The sequence below is a fragment of the Prionailurus viverrinus genome, chromosome B2, assembly GCF_022837055.1.
Source record: "Prionailurus viverrinus isolate Anna chromosome B2, UM_Priviv_1.0, whole genome shotgun sequence".
NCBI lineage: Eukaryota > Metazoa > Chordata > Mammalia > Carnivora > Felidae > Prionailurus > Prionailurus viverrinus.
The window spans coordinates 45346690-45366852 of NC_062565.1; the positions used below are offsets into that span (position 1 = coordinate 45346690).

General features: G+C 34.2%; 1 protein-coding gene across 1 annotated transcript in view; it reads left to right on the forward strand.

Moving 5' to 3' along the window:
• CD2AP (CD2 associated protein) overlaps positions 1-20163 on the forward strand; it is a 141700-nt gene that overhangs the window by 108354 nt on the left and 13183 nt on the right. Inside the window, exons 12-15 of the mRNA XM_047858581.1 lie at positions 8965-9130; positions 9518-9660; positions 19142-19254; positions 19965-20066. Coding sequence (XP_047714537.1) covers positions 8965-9130; positions 9518-9660; positions 19142-19254; positions 19965-20066 — 524 coding nt within the window. The remainder of the gene's footprint in view (positions 1-8964; positions 9131-9517; positions 9661-19141; positions 19255-19964; positions 20067-20163) is intronic.

Consider the following 20163-nt stretch of genomic DNA (forward strand, 5'->3'; position numbering starts at 1 on the left):
TGATACTAAGGATCCTCTCCAGAATTTTTATAAGGTAGAACTCAGATAGTAGTATTTTTTTTTAATATTTATCTATTTTGCGGGGGAGCACCGGCAGGGGAGGGGCAGAGAGGAGGACAGAAGATCTGCACTGACAGGTTGACAGCAGTGAGCCCTATGTGGAGCTCGAACTCACAAACAGCGAGATTGTGACCTCAGCCAAAGTCGGTCGCTCAACTGACTGAGCCACCTAGACGCCCCTCAGGTAGTAGTATTTTTAAAGCTCTTCTCAGGATTCTAATCTGAAGATAAAACTAAGAACCACTTATGTAGTTCATAAAAGGCCTTTAAATGCTATGGCAAAGAGTTGTATTTAACTATCTGTTTATATGTTGCCTTGCACCAAAAAGGATTTAAAGTAGTGATAAGGATTTCAGAATTTATATCATGGAAATAAAGGGTATATGCACATGTTTCATATAAATATGTGTTGGTCATTATGATGCATGGCACATGAACTTAATATATTTGAACATTTTCTGTTGCATTTGGGAAAAAACTCTAGCCTACAGTGTTTTCTTCCCAAAAGCAGACTTTCTTGACCACATTAGCCTTAGTATATAGCCTACCAGATTTTGAGTGATCTGGCTCCCTATTGAGTTTTCTCTTGTTAACTGTTTGTGGTCGGCTCCCCCAGTGTATAACATTCATAGAATATCAGTTTTCTGCCCTCCCAGTTGCATGGTATAGTATCCTTTTCCTGGCATCTCATCTTTATCTTGCACTCCTTCAGATTCTTTCCATACGTGATTCCTTCTCATTTTTTCAGATTCCAGCTTAAAACAGCCATCTTAATGTCACCTCTTTGACATTAGTCTTTTCTTTATTACTCTGTCTAAAAATAGTTATTTCTCATTATTGTATGTTACATGTACATTAGGTATTTTTTGTATATTGTCTTTTTCCCACATTTGACTAAACCACTAAACCCTATGGGGCAAAGGTGTAGTGTGTGTGTGTGTCTGAATCTTATTAGACATTGGTTCTGTAGTTTCTTGCAAAATATATAATGAATAAGGGATATTTAATACAATAATTACTATGTAATTGGAAGGCTTTTAAAAACTGGTGTGACATGTTCAGATAGGTTTTTCTGAAACTGTTTTAGTGCTATTTGAATAGGTTTGGTGATGGTATGGATAAAAAGGAAATTGGAATGGTTTCAGAGCAAAGAATAAAAATCTTTATTCAAACTGAAACAATAGGGAAACAGTCTCATATAATTGGAAGTCTAGAAGTAGGAGTCTTATGACCCTCCATTGAATAATTTCATTATGGACCTGGATTATATCTCTCTCCATTTGCCATCTTTATTGTCTACTTTGTCTTCAGATTGGTTTCCCTTGAGGTCACAGGAATGCTGACTGTGACCATCAGGGCAACCTGATATTTTGTCCATTTAATAGGAAAGAGGAAAACCTCTCCACACCTGTGGAAAGTAAGTCCTCTTCAGTTTCTTGGACCAATTTGGGGTACATGTTCAATTCCAGATAAATGTAAAAAGAATGCTGTCTATTTAATAGCTTGGTATGATCGTATGAAGGTAGGATAGATTTGAGTGAATCAGCTACATTATCTGCTAAAGATGTTGAGATATATTCAGGCTCTCCCATAAGGGAGGTGGTTTAGGTTTATAGTAGTACATCTTGGTGACTAATTAGATCCTAACGGTTGTGAGGATGGGAAAATGAGATGTGATTTATAAAATAAAATAAAGACAGTTTCTAGGAGAAAATACATGAGTTCAGCTTTTGATACACGGTTTGATATGAATATAGGAAATATGGGATGAATCTTGTTGAGAGTTTGTATTAAGCATTTATTTGTAAGGTGCTGTCTTGGAAGTTAGCTAGTTAGATTTATGGATACAGGTAAGGGTGTTCAAGAAGGTTGCTTAAAATCATAATAGGAAGAGTTTAGCTTAGAGTCTTAGAATATGTACATTTGAGAAATTGTTAGATGAACTGGAACTCTTGAAGAAAACTGATGAGTGATCATATAGACAGGCAGAGAATGATCTGAGTGAGAATAACTGGAAAGGTTGTGTGAAATATATACATATATACTAGACATAGGAGAGCTGTGAAGGGTACAAGAAGTTACAGGGTCAAGATGTAGGAGAGGAGGGGAGCCCAGGAAAGTGAGTCTGGCATTTGAGCCTGTGTTTCCTTTTGAGGCATTTGCCATTTCTGAAAGTGCTAGCTGAGACTATGAAAAGAACTTTCAATGTATTTTTGGGTTTGAGAAGACAAAAATTGGAGTTTAGGGCCCACAGAAAAGGAGATACATTAGTAGACTCTTGAACTTTAATTGGGTTCCAAAAAAGACTCCGTTTAATAAGAAGTGTGAAATGGAAGTAGAACTAGCTCTCAAAAGCACTGAAGCCCACGTGCTGATTGTCTCAGTCTGATTGGAAGAGAAGGTGCTCTGGGATTTTACCATGGCTTCGCCTCGCTGCCTGAAGCAAAGTAAACCCTTATTCCCTGGAGAAGAAGACATCATCTAGAATTTTAAATTATCTTTGTATATTTTCACACAAATGTTTTATGTCTCTTACTCATAGAGAAATAACCAGGCATACTTGGAGATACGACACATGACTAGAAACAGAAAATAAACCTGGTCCACAGTGTTCTAGGTATTTGAAATATCAGACACAGGCTATAAAGTATCTATGCCTAATTTATGTTCAAAATAATAAAAGATGTGATTGATAATTTTGGCATAACTAAAAACCATGTAAGTGTAAATGAATTTGTGTAACTATAAAATATACAGTGGACCCTTGAACGATGTAGGGGTTGGGGCGCTGGCCCACTGTACGTACAAGTTTGACTCAACAAAAACTTAACCAATAGCCTACTGTTCACCAGAAGTTTTACTGATAACAGCAATCGATCAACACATATTCTGTACGTTATATATAATATGTACTGTATTCTCACAGTAAAGTAGAAAAAAAATGTTAAAATCATAAGGGAGAAGAAATACCTTTATAGTACTGGACTGTATTTAAAAAATCTGTATATAGGTAGGCCTGCACAGTTCAAACATGTTGTTCAGGGTCAACTGGATATGATATATGTGTGTGGGTATATGTTAATATATATGTGTATGTGTTTTCAAAAGAAAATTTCTGAATTGAAGCTTATGGTGGGAAGAAAGATGGAAAATATAGAAAAGATCTTAATAGACATATAGAATAGAATGAAAAGGTTTAATGTACATGTAATTGAAGATCCAGATGGGGGAGGAGAGAGAAGGGACTAGAAACCTTATTTGAAGGTATAATGGTTTCCAGTCTTCCAAAAATGATGAAGCAAAAAGCTACAGAATCAAGAAATACTGTGGAGCCCAGTCTGGATATATACAAAGAAAACTACTCCATATACTCACTATTAGTCATGCTGCTATAAGCAAAAAATAATATTGAAAACGGCCAGAGACTAAGACACATTTAATTTTAGAGTAACAAAAAGAAGAGTGACAGTTGCTTCTCATTGGAAAAAGTTTGAAGCTGAAAGACCATAGAATCATGTCACCAAAGTGTTAAAGGAAATAACTGCTAACCTATAATTATATTGCCAATGAAAATATCTTCAGGAAAAAAAGATGAAGTAAGACATTTTTAGGCCAGTCAAATCTGAGAGAATTTATCTCTGGCATGCCAGTACTTTAGGCAGTTTTAAAGGATGTTATTCAGGCAGAATGGAAATGATTCCAAATACCAACTGGGAGATCCAGAAATCAAGAGCAACAGAAAAGCTTAAATAGGGATGCTTGGGTAGCTCAGTTGGTTAAGCTTCCACCTCTTGATTTCCAGCTCAGGTCAAGATCTCATGATTCATAAGTTCAGGCCCTGTGTTGGGCAGTGAGCTGGCAGCACAGAGCCTGCTTGGGACTCTCTGTCTCCTCTCTCTGCCCCTCTCCCTTTTGCACGTCTGTGCGTTCCCTCGCTCTACCTCTTTCAAAATAAATACACTTTAAAAAATGCTTAAATAGATAGGTAAATCTAAATATTTACTGTATAAAATGTTAATAATGCCTTCTGGACATTTATAGAAATAAAAATGCAACAAGGCAGCAGGGGTGTAAATGGAGTTAAAGTGTTAGGGCCAGTAGAAAAATTTATATATGACTTCAAGGATATGTGCTGTAATCGCTAGGCAGTTACAAAAAAATAATGTATAAAAAGATAATGGGAGAACATAGAATAATGAAAATACAAAAAAGCAAGGAGAGAAAATGAAACAGACCAAGCAAGAAAAAATAAATACTAAGTAATTACAGAAAATATAACTGGACTAAACATTCCAGTTAAAAGAAAAATTGCTAGACTCAAAAAAAAGAAAAAAGAAATCCAACCATATTCTGCTAACAAGAGACATACCTTAATGATAAGAATTCAGGAATGATTAAAAGAGTAGACAAAAATATGCCAGACAAATGCCAGTCAAAAGAAAGCTGGTCTAATTATAGAAATAGCTGACAAAGTAGTCAGGGTAACAAGAAGCATTTAGGAGGACTTTAAGTCCTTGTGATTTATAAGCAAAGTTGCCATTGTAGTAGCGAAAAGATGAATTAAATGAGTGATACTGATATCCATATAAGAAGTAAGTCTTAACCTCTACCTCTCATTGTACCTAAATTTGAATCCAGAAATAGATTGATAGGTACCTGCCTTATGACCAAAGTTGCAACTATGGAGAAGTGGTAAAGGGCATTCTTCAGTAAGTGAAACTTACATCTTAAACCTACCATATAAATACCTTATACCTTACCTAGTAGCTTCTACCTACTTTACAGTATGCATTAAAAAAGGCAGTTCTATGTGGGTGGTGGTGCCACAAATATTTTGCAAGATACCATAAGCTAGTATTTCTATGCACTTGGAGTAGGAAACTGTTTCTTTAACGGGATGTATACATACGCACACATACACATGCACGCGTGCACACACACACACACACCCTACCACATCTTCTTTATCCATTTATCTGTTGATGGACACTTAACTGGCTCTGTATCTTGACTATTGCAAATAATGCTGTTATGAACCGGGATGCATATTATCTTTTAGTATTTTTATTTTCTTTAGGTAAATAACTAGTAGTGGAATTATTAGATCATATGGTATTTCCGTTTTTAGTTTTTTGAGAATTTTATCTATTCTTACTCATGCAGGAGGGAACTAAGCATCATCTGAATTAACAGATGGATTAATTTACTACATACAGTGTTAATAATATATTTTCGTATTCTGTAATAAGATGTGGAATTTTTCATTTATGTTGATGGCATTTTTTTAGCTGCCGTATATTTTAGCTGTTTTCAATAAAATTATACTCTTATGATAATTCTTTTCTCTATTTAAATTATAACATCTGTATCTTACATATTTCTTTCTTTGGGCATTTGAAGAAATAACATAAGACTTTTTTTTCTTAAATTTCTTCTTGTTTTTGGTGAATTTCTACCTAAACTAAAATTCTGCTGTGCACAGTTGGATATCCACATACAAAAGAATGAAATTGAACCCCTGCCTCATACCATACATAAAATCTGACTGAAAATAGATCCTTCACCTAAATTATGAGGTACAAAACTAAAGCTCTTAGAAGAAAACATAGGGCTAAATCTTGATCGCCTTGGGCTTGGCAATGGATTCTTAGATATGACACCAAAAGCTCAGACAACAAAAGAAAAAAAAAGCTAGTGGTATATATATATACAATGGAGTATTACTCGGCAATCAAAAAGAATGAGATCTTGCCATTTGCAACCACATGGATGGAACTAGAGGGTATCATGTTAAGCGAAATTAATCAGAGAAAGACAGGTATCATATGACTTCACTCATGAGGAATTTAAGGTACAAAACAGATGAACATAAGGGAAGGGAAGCAAAAATAATATAAAAACATAAGACTCTTAAATATAGAGAACAGAAGGTTGCTGGAGGGGTTGTGGGAATGGGGATGGGCTAAATGGGTAAGGGGCATTAAGGAAGACACTTGTTGGGATGAACACTGGGGATTATACATAGGGGATGAATCATTGGAATCTACCCCTGAAATCATTGTTGTACTACATGCTAACTAACTTGGATATAAATTTAAAAAGTAATTAATTTTAAAAAAGAAAAAGTTAAATTGTAATTCATTAAAATTAAGGACTTTTGTGCACTGAAGGGACATTATGAAGAAAGTGAAAGATTTACCACAGAATGGGAGGAAATATTTGCATAAATCCTATATTTGGTATCAGGAATATATAATGGGTTTGGTATTATATATAAAGAGTCGTTACAACTCAGCAAAAAGACAGCCTAATCCAAAAATGGGCAAAGGACTGAAATAGACATTTTTCCAAAGGAGATACACAAATGACTAATAAGTACATGACAAGATATTCAACATCATTAATTATTAGGGAATTGCAAACCAAAATGACAATGAGCTACTGCTTCACACTCACTAGGATTGTTGTATTAATAATAAAAATGGAAATAACAAGTGTTAACATGGACATGGAGCAGTTGGACCCGTCATAACACTCCTGATGTGAATGTAAAATCTTGCAGCTGCTGTGAAAAAGTTTGGTAGTTCTTCATAAAGTTAAACATGGAATTACTATATGATCTGGCCATTGCTCCTAGATACTTACCCAAAAGAATGGAATACAGATACTCAAATATTTGCATGCAAATGTTCATAATGGCCAAGAGGTGGGAAAAACCCGGATATCCTTCAACAGATGAATGGGTTGTGCTGTATGCATATAGTGGTTATTACTCAGTCACAAAAAAGAATGAAATGATGATACATACTACATTGAGAATGGACCTTGAAAACACTTTGCTATGGGAAATGAGCCAGACACAGAAGGTTACATACTGGATGAGTCCTTGTATTCGAAATGCCCAGAATACATAAATCTGTAGAGACAGAAGGAGGTTGGTGATTGCCAGGGGATGGGTAGAGGAGCAAATGGGGAGTAACTGAATAACGGGAACCAGACTTTTCTTTTGGAGTGATGAGTTTTGGAACTTGAGAAAGGTGGTTGTTACATAACATTGTGAATGTACTAACTGGCACTGAATTTTTCGCTTTAAAATGGTTAATTTTATGTTATATAAATTCCACCTCAATAAAACTAAATAAAACCTCGTACATTGACATCATATATGATAAATCAGCATACTGTAGTTGATTTAGTCATGGCTGTACCAGGAATGATGAATCTTAGTTTTGTCACCTTTCATTTCCATGAATATTAAATGTATTCTTTTGTTTTAGAATAGACTACACAGTTTAATTGATTTCAAGCTGTTATTTATGTATCTGTTAAAAGAAGTATGTTCAATCAGTGAACTTCTATTTGACCTTCAGTATTTTTCCTCATATTTTATATAAAACATCTTTCTTAATATTTTCTACAAATTTAATTGACTGTTTCAACTGATACAGATGGCTATGTTGGTTTATAGTTAGGATTGGGTGGTATAATTATGATGTAATTATATGATGCATTGTTTGTTTTGAGGCCATTTAAAATTGGATTTTTGTACCAAATGATGATCGTGGTTTTAATAGACTAAGCTGTATTTTCAAATGATCCAAGGAAACTATACATAAATAGTAAAACTGAAACAATGGTAGTTTGTATTTTCATTATTATTAAATTAAATCTCTTATTTTGAATGAGGGGGTTTACCTGTGGCTTGCAATATTCAAGATTCATAATCAGCAGTTTCCTATTGGTGTGAAATTATTTGTGGTCCTGTGATATTCTTTACAAAGACCAAGTAAATTTTGAAAATTACTCAGTATGGCACCTAAGAGTTTCTTCTTTTTGCATTATATGTGTTAGACACATTTTTGCTGACTCCTGTGTTATCATGAATATCTAGTATGTATGCACCTGTGTCAATTAAAAAAATAACCTCTTTTGCCCACGCCTCCACCCACTTACCCTCTGGCAACCACCAGTTTGTTCTCTGGAATTTAAGAGTCACGTGTCAATTTTAATACTTGTTCTTAGTACCTGAAAGATGAGGAATCAAGTATGTCATTATATATAGTATCATGCCTTTTTGGTGATAAAATTATTTTTATTAACATGGCATAAAACTGTTCCCTGTGTTGTTTATTTCCAGCATATTTTATCTACTTCATAGGGTTTTTAAGGGTGTTAATAAACTGGAAAAAAATGAAATTGTGTTAATGCATTCCTAGTACAATTATGAGGGTTATAAGTACAAGTCTGTAATTTTCTCTCCTGTGTCTAATCAAGCTATCCTGTTAGCATTCTTTGTCATTGTGATCACTTTTAAATACGTATGTTAAATGTCACTGGTTTCCTATACTTCACTTTCAGAAAGTGGTCTGGATTTGAATATAGATAATATTACTTTCTGCTTCGAGTAAACTCATGTGATTGTATTGAGTAGTATACCACCCCTAAAAACAAAGGATGCTGGGAAGACAGGAAAAACCGGGCATTATTTGTTTCTCAGAAACTTACAAGTGGTCCCCCTTCTTACCAAACTAAACTTAATTTTTTTTTTTTCCTTTGAGAGTGCAAGCAGGGGAGGGGCAGAGGGAATGGGAGGGAGAGAATCCCAAGTAGGCTCCATGCTCAACATGGAGCCCCACAGATCCATCCTGCCACTGTGAGATCATGACCTGAGCTGAAATCAAGAGTTGGATGCTCAACTGACTGAGCCACCAAAGGGTGCCCCCAAAATAAGCTCTTTTAGGTATTTAATCTTACTAAGTTATAACTTTAAAACATTGTACACTTATACAAATAATGTCTCTCTTTCTATTTCACATGTTTCCAGCCTGACATTAACTTTAGGAAATAGAAAAACCTAAATAATTTTGATTGTTAATAACTTATTAAATATTTTTAAATAATCAGATGAAAAATCAGTCTTGGAGCAGAAACCTTCTAAGCCAGCTGCTCCGCAGGTCCCACCCAAGAAGCCCACTCCACCCACCAAAGCCAATAATTTATTGAGATCTCCTGGAACCGTGTACCCAAAGCGACCTGAAAAACCAGTTCCTCCACCACCTCCCACAGCCAAGTAAGTTTTACCTAATTTTAAGTTATACCTGATTATTTTTACTAATTTACTTTATCTCAAGTTTATTGATTACCTGCTTTTCTGAATCTCAGAATCATTTCTAAAGTATTTGTTTTCCATATTTTTTCTGCAGACTGTGATGGTTCTCTGTTAACTTTATATTCATACTAGGTGAATACACACAGATGAGGCTGTTTTTACATTTCTGATTTTATTGTGATTAGTCTTAATGTGGAGATTTATGTTTATGGAAATAATATTGTGAAACAAAGAGAAAAATTACTATTATGCTATAATATCCTTAGTGTCATTAATTCATAATTTTAAAAAATGGTTATGATTCATATACAAGTGATTTCTACATATGTTTTGATTTTCTCATTTCAGGATTAATGGGGAAGTTTCTACCATTTCGTCAAAATTTGAAACTGAGCCTGTATCAAAACCAAAGCTAGATTCTGAACAGTTACCACTTAGACCCAAATCAGTAGACCTAGATTCATTTACAATTAGGAGCTCTAAAGAAACAGGTAAGTTAACGTGTAGAAAGGTGGTGCATTTAAAAAAAGTTGCCAATACAATTTTCAAAAACTATTTAAGAAATTTGTGCATGCATTTTATATCTGCATAGATATAGTGGAAATTAATTAAAATTTATTTAAAATCTATGAAGCTGGAATAGAAAAATAAAACTAAAAGAAGGTAAATGGGCAAAAATACTTGATTCACATAAGGACTGAGAAATGGATTAAAAGATAATCCATTTATCATTGTCCCCTCATGATGGAATGTCTGTACTATCTAACTTAGGCAGATAGGAATACATTTTAGTTTGAAAAATTAAGAATAAAGAGATCACATTGATTTTTAATGCCAACACTAGATTACATTGAAGATTATTTTTACTTCTTCACTTTATCTCAAGGTACTTTTGTTTCCAGTTCAGGCAAATATGCTTTTTATATCTGCGCGTATGCGTGTGTGCGTGTATCAGCAGGCTTTACTTCCTTAGCTAAATGTTGTTCCTTAAGTTTTAGGACAGATTTTTTCAACCCATCATTTTTGTCTCCTGGTCTTTTATACCTCTTAGTTGTAAAATGGAAAACTTGGAACACAGAAGTTTTGATAAAGGTCTCAGTATTAAAACATTGCACAATCATTTGTGGTAATAGTTCTTACATAGTACTTTGCATTTATTTTTAGTTCTTTTACATTTTCCAAGCACTTTCTCATTTATATTCTTATTTTATCTTTATAGTTATTCCAAAAGGCAGATGCTATTTTGTGTCTAAAGTCATCAAACTATTGGACACATTACATGTCCAAGATCATGTAAATCAGAAGAGAATTCTTTAAATCCCCTAAAGTGCTCATGATATTCTTTTAAAAGTTTTAATGTCTTAATATATTTTTTAGCCTTCATGTTAACATTTCATAAATACATTCAGACTTAAAGGTCAATTACGCTTAGATTTTTTTTGTCACTATAAGATATGCTGCTTACTAACCTTTTGAAAATTGTAGGTGATCTTATTATTTTTCCATATTGTCATTTGCCAATGTAAAAGCTCTGACCTGTGCATGGCCTCCTTCAGTTTTTTTAATTTGAACGTTTTATAAAGATCCTTTCATTCTATATTTGGCTCCTGCCTGCTCTGACTGAAACCATATTCATTAATAATTTCTGGAAAGTGGTGAGATGTTGATTATACTTTAGAGATATTCACTCAAATATATTTAGTGTGTTTTATCTGGTAAAAATTGTTTACCGTTGGTGAAATAAAAACAAAAATAAAAATCCTCTTTATAACAGGTTTTTAAAAAATATCCTTTATTTTTTATTGAAGTCAGTAGTAAAAAAATAACTCTATCAGCTTTTACTGTTTTCTCTTTGATTTAAAATGTTACTGAAAATATGTTTTCAAAAATAATATTTCAGCAAAAAAGATTAAGTGTGCACACTTCTAAATTAAATTTTTATATAAAAGAATCCATTTGTATCGTCTTTTGAAATTCTACAGTTTTCTGCAATCTTTATCACAGAGGCCTTACATTTTGAGTCTCTTCAGGAGCTGAAAGAGTAATATTTAGAGCCTGTATTTTCTGTATTTTTCTGTTGCTTTATAACATTCTTGACTATTTGCTTTATTTAGTTGTCTCAAGGTTATGGAAACTATTAAAAACTTAACTAAATTAAGATAAATTTTTGTCTTTTTTTTTTTTTCAACGTTTATTTATTTTTGGGACAGAGAGAGACAGAGCATGAATGGGGGAAGGGCAGAGAGAGAGGGAGACACAGAATCGGAAACAGGCTCCAGGCTCCGAGCCATCAGCCCAGAGCCTGACGCGGGGCTCGAACTCACGGACCGCGAGATCGTGACCTGGCTGAAGTCGGACGCTTAACCGACTGCGCCACCCAGGCGCCCCGTAAATTTTTGTCTTTTAAAAAACTTTTCTATATATAATCACCAAGCTTTGTTTCCTTTGCTACATTTTTAGTAGAAATAACACATGTAGTAATGTCAAACTGTTGGTGGTTATATAGTTTAATTTTTTTTTTTTTTTTATTGCTTTTGGTCCAAATCTTTTCTTTTATCCATAGCCATTATTTACTCTTCATTAAAAAACAAAGAGGCTTTGTGAAAGAGGGTTTGCAAATTCCTAATTTTTTTTTCTTCAAATGAATAAGGAAGTAAGTTAGAGGAGCCAAGACGTATGTAAGGACAGAAGACTAAAATCTGACTTCTAAACTGGTGTACTTCATTCCTCCCACGATCAGGCTGCCTTTGGTACTACACCTAACACCCAGTTAAGTTCAGAAAATACACAGACACACCACAGAGATATTGATGGTTCCATTCCAGACCATGCAATACAACGAATATTGCAGTAAAGCAAATTGGATGAATTTTTTAGTTTCCCAGTGCCTTTGAAAGTTATGTTTACACTATACTGTAGTCTATTAAGTGTGCAATGCAGTATGACTAAAAAAATGTGTATACTTTAACTAAAAAATACTTTAGCTAAAAAATGCTAACCATCATCTGAGCTTTGAGCACGTTACAACCTTTTTGCTGGTGGAGGGTCCTGCCTTGATGTTGATGTCCGCTGACTGATCAGGGTGGTGGCTGATGGGGGTTGAGGTGGCTGTGGCAATTTCTATAATAGGACAACAGTGAAGTTTGCTACAGCGATTGACTCTCCCTTTCATGAACAGTTTCTTTGTAGCCTGTGATGCTGTTTGATGGCATTTTACCTACAGTAGAACTTTTTTCCAAATTGGAGTCTGTCCTCTCAAACCCTGCCTCTGCTTTATCAACTAAGTTTATCTGCTATTCTGTATGTTTTCTTGTCGTTTCAATAATTTTCATAGCATCTTCACCAGGAATAGTTTCCACCTCAGAAAACCATTTTCTTTGCTCATGAATGAAGTTTTATCTTGGATTTGCAGCAATTCAGTTCCATCTTCAGACTCCACTTGATTCTAGTTCTTTTGCTGTTTCCACCACATCTGCAGTTACTTCCTCCTCTGAAATCTTGAACCCCTCAAAGTACTAATCCATGAGAGTTGGAATCAACATCTTCCAAACTCCTGTTAATGCTGGTATTTTTACCTCTCCTATGAATCCTGAATGTTATTATTGGCATCCAGAATCATAAATCCTTTCCAGAAGGTTTTTAATTTATTTTGTCCAAAGCCATCAGAGGAATCACCATCCATGGCAGCTATAGTCTTATGAAGCCTTTTCCTTAGATAATAAGACTTGAAAGTTGGAAGAAATTCAGAATTAGTCCTTGATCCTTGGGCTACAGAATGGATGTTATATTAGCAGGCATGAAATCAGCATTAATCTTGTTGTACATCTCCATCAGAGCTCTTGGGGAAGTAACAAGGTACATTGTCAATGAGCAGTAACACTTTGAAAAGAATCTTTTTTTCTGAGCAGGTCTCAACAGTGGGATTAAAATATTCAGTAAACCATGTTGTAAATAAATGTTGCTGTCCTTTTTTTGTTTCATTTATAGAGCACAGATTTAGCATAATTTTTTTTTTTCAGTTTATGTTGAGAGAGAGAGAGCCCACACATGCAGGGGAAGGGCAGAGAGAGAGGGAGGGAGGGAGGGAGGGAGGGAGGGAGTCAGTCAGTCAGTCCCTAGCAGGCTGTGTTCTGTCAGTGCAGAGCCCATCATTGGGCTCCATCCCACGAACTGCAAAGTCCTGACCTGAGCTGAACTCAAAGAGTCGGGGCCCTTATCTGACTGAGCCAACTAGCCAACCCAGATTTATCATAATTCTTAAGGGCCTGAGGAATTTCAAAATGGTAAATGAGCCCTGACTTCAGCTTCAAGTCACCAGCTGCATTAGCCCCAACAAGTGTGTCAGCCTGTCCTTTAAAGCTTTGAGCCCAGACGTTGATTTCTCCTCTCTAGCTATGAAAGTTCCAAATGGCATCTTCTCCCAATACAAGGCCGTTCCATCTACATTGAAAATCTGTTGTTTAGTGAACCACCTTCATTAATTAGCTACATCTTCTGTATAATTTGCTGCAGCTTCTACCTCAGCACTTGCTGCTTTGCCTGCAGTCTTTTTTCATGGAGACGGCTTCTTTCCTTAAACCTCAGGAACCAACTTCTGCTAGCTTCAGGACTTTTTTCCTGCTGCTTTCTCACCCCTCTCAACCTTCCCAGAATTGAAGAATTAGGGCCTTGCTCTGGACTAGGCTTTGGTTTAAGGGAATGTTGTGGCTGATTTGATATTCTATCCAGATCACTAAAACTTTCTCCCTATCAGCAATAAGTCTGTTTGCTTTTTTCTCATTTATGTATTCATTAGAGTAACACTTAATTTCCTTCATGAACTTTTCCTTTGCGTTTGCAGTTTGGCTTGGTGGCATAATTGGCCTAGCTTTTGGCCTGTCTCGTCTTTCTGCATGCTTTCCTCACTTAGCTTAATCATTTCTAGCTTTTGACTGAAAGTGCGATATGTGTGACTCTTCATTTTACTCCAACACTTGGAGGCCTGTAGGGTTATTAATTGCCCCATTTCGGTGTCTCAGAGAATAGGGAAGCTCAAAGAGAGGGAGAGAGATGGGAGACAGCTTTCCATGGAGCATTCAGAACACACACACCACTTACGGATTCAGTTCAACATCTTACGTAGGCACAGTTCATTACAGTTAAAATAGTAACACCAAAGATCACTGATCACAGATCACCATAACAAGTACAATAGTAATGAGAAAGTTTGAAATAGTGCGAGAATTACTAAAATATGACATGGAAACTCAGGAAATACTGTTGGAAAAATGACACCGATACACTTGCTCAACACAGGGCCACCACCAACCTTCAATTTGTAAAAAAATGTAGTATCTGCACAGTGCAGTAAAATGAGATATGCCTGTAAATTTTGGAAATTTTGTTTATATTACATAGAAAATATTTACTGAGCAAGTATACCCAGGTATTATTTTAGTCACAAGTACTATTCTAAGACAAAAGGCCTGGCTGCTGATAACATACAGCTCATGTTTCAAACTTCAACTCAGGCTGTTCCTCATTGCCTTTTTTTATTGGAATGTTGTTTTTAGTATTTGTAGCATAAAAGGGTTTGAAATCCTTTTTTTGAGGTATTGACACCTTAAAAAAAATACTGTTCTGCATCAGATAACTTCAGATTTGGCAGTAGGTTTAGATATATTAATTTATATTTTTGGCTCAGTTTCAGGTTTCATATCTTTAAAATGGTATGTGAAACTTGACCTTTCACATGTTTCAGAAAGTTTAAAACATACATGAAGATCTTCTTAGAATCTCATTATTACATAAAATAATTTCAGGTGATGATATAGTAATAAGGACACTGACTTTGCTATTAAAAATGGGGGTTTTAAATTATCAACTCATTGATCATGGTCTTGTTTCTTAATCTGTTTTCTAGCTTAAATAACAATTGGTCCAACGTATCTACTAGAATATGTGATGTGGAAGTTGTTATAAAGTGATATTTCCATTCTTTTCCTTTCCTCTGTTAATCCTGTTTCCTGTTTCTGCTCTCATCTGTAGAGGATGTAAATCTGTAACACTCCTCTCAGATATGACTTTCCTGTATATGAAGCCATTTGTAAACTATTTTAAAAATAAATGTCCTTCAGTATATATTCTCACATATAAGGTAGTACTATAAATTGCATAGTTGTTAGAACCATGTTTTAATTTTTCCCCTCTTTTTCAAGCACTTCATCAAAAATTAGTTTAGAATAATCTCACTGCTACCACTGGTTAATTATAAAGTTCACATGGTCTAAATATTTCTAAAGTAGTAAGCTTTCTGGGACATAACATTGATTTAAAAATTAGTCTTAAAATATAAGATAGAAAATTTAGTGGTAACATACCTATTACAGTGAGAAAGCACAGCTAATGAAGTATGCTTATAGTGCAGTATTTTATCCTTTTTGACTTTCTGTGATAAATTCTTGGGTTAAAAGGAAGTTGTAGAGATGTATAACATTATTTGATCCCAAAGCATTACATTGTTAAATGGTGAAATATTCTTTCTCTTTAGTTTTGCTTGATAATTGATCTATTTTTGTTTGATTGCTTTCCCAATATTTATTCATATATTTCTTCCAGAAAGAATTCAAGGTGGAATTTTTCTAAGACGCCTACTTGTTGAGTGGTGCACACTATAAAAAATGAGTCTATATACAAAAACAAAACACACCCAAAAATGTGGAACTTACCTGGAGAATAAGAGCAGAGATTAAAATTATTTTACTATAATAATTTTCTTGATGTTTATAGAGAGTATCATATAAAGCATAATTGAAGTTTCATTTATGTATTATGTGATTTTAAATGTTGCATAAGTTGTATTTTTATAGTGATATTTAAAAATACTGTTTGTCCTATTTTTCTTTTATTATACCAGAGAATTAAAATTGCCTTTTTCATTGTAATTACTGTCATACACTAAAGACTAAAACTTGACTGAAAGGTAGTTTAATTTTAGTTCTAACTATATTAATGAGTTGATATGTTAGCTATCAATTTATTACTCTCACCTCTAATTTTTTACTAAAACTCCTTTTCGAAGCTGTGTTGGTGTTCAGTGAGTAATTTTAAAAAGGCTTCTTTCTACTTAATGGTGTATTGAAATTAATACTAGTCATCGTTTTTTCTTTTGAAAAGACAATAAATCTAAAATCTACCACACATCTTATATAAGTTTAGATAAACTGCAGTAGGTATATGCTAAACATTTAAATGGTTCTATTCATTCTACAGCTGTTCTTTTTTCCTGCTTTGTAAAATAATTTTTTTGGTTTAGTCTTTTTTCTAGACATTCCTATCCTTGACTTTTCTTTCCAGATTTTGTTTCCTAGCCTGTTTGCCATGTTTCCCTTCTTACGTGTCAGGAAATTATCCTACCTTTCTCCATTTTGGTAAGATGACAATTTATAAAAGAAATCAAAACAATATATTCAATATAAATAGGTGGTGCACATTGATTTTTCTTTGTAATTGTACTAAAAGTGTACATGTTTGTCTGTCTATTCTAACCCTTTTGGTTTTCCATTTGAAAATAAAACTGATGTTGGAACAATTTTCCTGATTACTGTAAGATATTCTTTTGATAAAAGTTTTTTTTTGTATTTGAAAACTGTAAAAGTCCATTTATTTTCTCCCAAAATTTGATATTTCACTTTGACTTTTTAAAATTCCATGTCTTCTTAGACAATATGTAGAAATGTAAATGGCTGGCAGAGTGGCAACGTAATTGCAAGAGTTAAGTGACTATCATGCCTTTCATGCCATGTGTACAGTATAAATCTACTCTTATCACTCTTAGGCAAATTTAAATGTGTTCAAGTAGATCATGAGTCCAAAATGTGCACTATTTTACTAACCTGATTGCTTAAATGGAGGACCTGAGAGAGTTTTAGAATAGTAAAATTATTTGTCTTGGTGTTGTAGCCCCAAACTGGACATATGGAAGGCTTTTTTACATGAGCATGGTCTATAATTTTATAGATCTACCTTTTATTTATCTTTTCAGTTTCATTTCTCTTCATTCCTATGTTTTTCTGTTTGTTTCTTTTTCTTTCTGCAAGTTGCTTAAATATGCATTTGAAAATAATCTTCACATGCCAAAATTATTGGATTGTACTTTTCTAGACTTTTGTGTCGGTTGTCAATACTCACATGTATCAGCAGTTTTTTAAATGTTTATTTTTGAAAGAGAGAAAGAGAGAGCATAGGAGTTGAAGAGGGGTTACGGGGGGTGGGGGAGACAGAGGATCCAAAGCGGTCTCTGTGCTGATAGCAGCAAGCCCGATGCAGGGCTGGAACTCATGAACTGTGAGATCATGACCTGAGCTGAAGTCGGTTGGAATGCTCAACCAGGCACCCCTCAGCATTTTTTAACCCTTCAAACCATAGCAAGTTTTTAACATCTTTTAAATATTGGTTTTCTTTATGAAATTTACAAATAAAGTGAAATATTTAAAAATATATTTAAACTCAAGGTCTTTCACATTATATAATGCATTTGCCATTAAAGCCACTGTGTCTCTTACTATGGTTTATTATATTTTATAAGTACATATGAACAATTATCAAGACTCAAGACCAAAATTAAACTCCTTTGATTGCCTCTTGTGATGTATTAACCTCATGACTAGATAGAAGATAGAACACACAAAGTAATCCAGAATGTGAAAATGGAAAAGAATTAACAGATCAACAGATACTTAAATTTGTTATAAAATGCATATTGTCAAACAGTGATACCTTTGTTAACCCTTAAAATTTTTTCTAAATTAATTACTTTGAATATGAAAATTGATGAATAAGCTTTGAGGGGAGTAATAGTAACTATTTGTGGATGTCTGTTAAGAAATAACAAATCACTGAGTTTGGATATTTAAATATTCGACAGAAAACATTATAAATATCCAGGCAATGGTAATATACAGAATTTTTTCTGTCTTCTAAACCAAAGATAGCTGTTGGCATATCAGTTATCTTGACTGTGATTGATAGCCTTAGTTTGGAATCTAGGATAAAGGAAGATTACATTGACAATGGAAATGTCTAGAGTTATCCTTAGGATACTTGGATCACTTACAGATTTCTAGGCTTCAAAATTAAAGATCACACCTCTTTCAGCAAGGTTTTCTAGATCATCTAGAAAAAGGGAAGATACTATATACCATTGTTTCAGAGATACGAATTACATAGGCTTTAAACCCAAGTTACTGAATCAAAAGTTAACCAGACTCTGATGGTGGGGAAACATGTGAACCATCCTTGTAGCATTTTTCCTTGATACCCAATTTGCCTTAGATTTCTAACTTATCTTATAGTTCCTAAACATGGTAATGTCTAAGCAAAAGTGTAGTGAACTATGAACAGTTTGAATCCCAGCTACAACATACTGTGCGCGCACACACACACACACACACACACACACACACACACACATATAAAGGCTCATTATACTTTCACTTTACATTGAGAAATGCAATTGGAAAGCATACAGTTGAGTCCTTAAAATTTGAATATTAGGATACTACTTGAAATTTAAAACAAATTTTATGTGTTGAGTTTCTGATATATTGTAATCAATTATGAGTTGAAGAAGTAGATTATGCTTTTTTTATTTTTTAAACAAGCAAGACTTAAGATTACAAGCTTTTTTATGATACCACAATTTTGGGTTCAGATTTATATGTTTCAGTAAGAACTTTTGTTGAAGTCTAAGTCTCTATTAGAAACAGGAACTCTATGTTGTTAATAAAGTCTTCTAAAATGTATTCAGTAAAGAGGATGTTTGTTTCTAAGGGTGAGTGTTGTTTTCCAAATGCATATGAAAAGCACAGGTTAACTTGTGAGTCCTAGTGGTACTCTTTTTAATGTATAGTTTGTTAAAAATCCAGAAGCATTCTTTTTTATCTTTTAAAATGTAGTTATCTCTTAGTAGATGTGTTTAATTTTATTCTCCAGATCTTCTAAATTTTGATGACATAGCTTCCTCAGAAAACTTGCTACATCTCACTGCAAATAGGCCGAAAATGCCTGGAAGAAGGTTACCTGGCCGCTTCAATGGTGGACATTCTGTGAGTTACACTTGCTGTTGTAAAACACAAAAGTTTCTAAGAATGATGGAGGATTTATGCCTCCACCAAAGTTTAAAAATCAGGAAGATAGCTGTGATACTTAAGTGGCAAATGGTTGGTTATATTTAGGGAGATACGAGGTTATGTTCATTGCAGAGAGACTTGGAATGGAAGGTTACAGAATCAGGAATAAAGAATTGTCCTGAGACCATAACCACAAAAGCACAGTGTCAAAAGAGGTCAGGGTATCTATGTAATCTACCCATCTAACAACAATAATTAGAATTGAGTGGTACCTATTCACTTTAGGAAGGAATGAGAACATTTTTTTCCTGTGCGATAGTCACTGGTTTTTTGGTAGCATTAATGCTGGTATCATAATGTGTGGCTTCTTTTTATGCTTTCTGGACTTTGCCTGGGATACTGGTAGTGCCTTAATACGCTGGCTCTTAAGCGTTACAGTGCTTTTAAATTACTTAAGTAGAGAAAATTTTTGTTGCTAAGAGGCAGGCTATTTTTACCTTGAAGACATGCAACTTTGTTGTTCAGCTTGAAATTATGTACTATCCTGTTAACAATGATGGAGTATCTGGAATAGTAGCTGCTACTGCTAAAAACAGTGATACTAGTTACTTAGTTTATTATCCAAATGTTTATTGCCTTTTCCTTTTTTGGTATTTTCTGTTTCTTGATTTAAAAAAATCATTTAGCCAACTCAAAGCCCAGAAAAAATCTTGAAGTTACCAAAAGAAGAAGATAGTGCCAACTTAAAGCCATCTGAATTTAAAAAGGATTCATGCTACTCTCCAAAGGTGAGCTGAATTGTGGCCCAAGATTTATATAATTTGTAGGATTCTTTGTGAATAGCAAAATTGTGGAATTTAAAGTGTCTTTTCTTCTTTCTTCTTT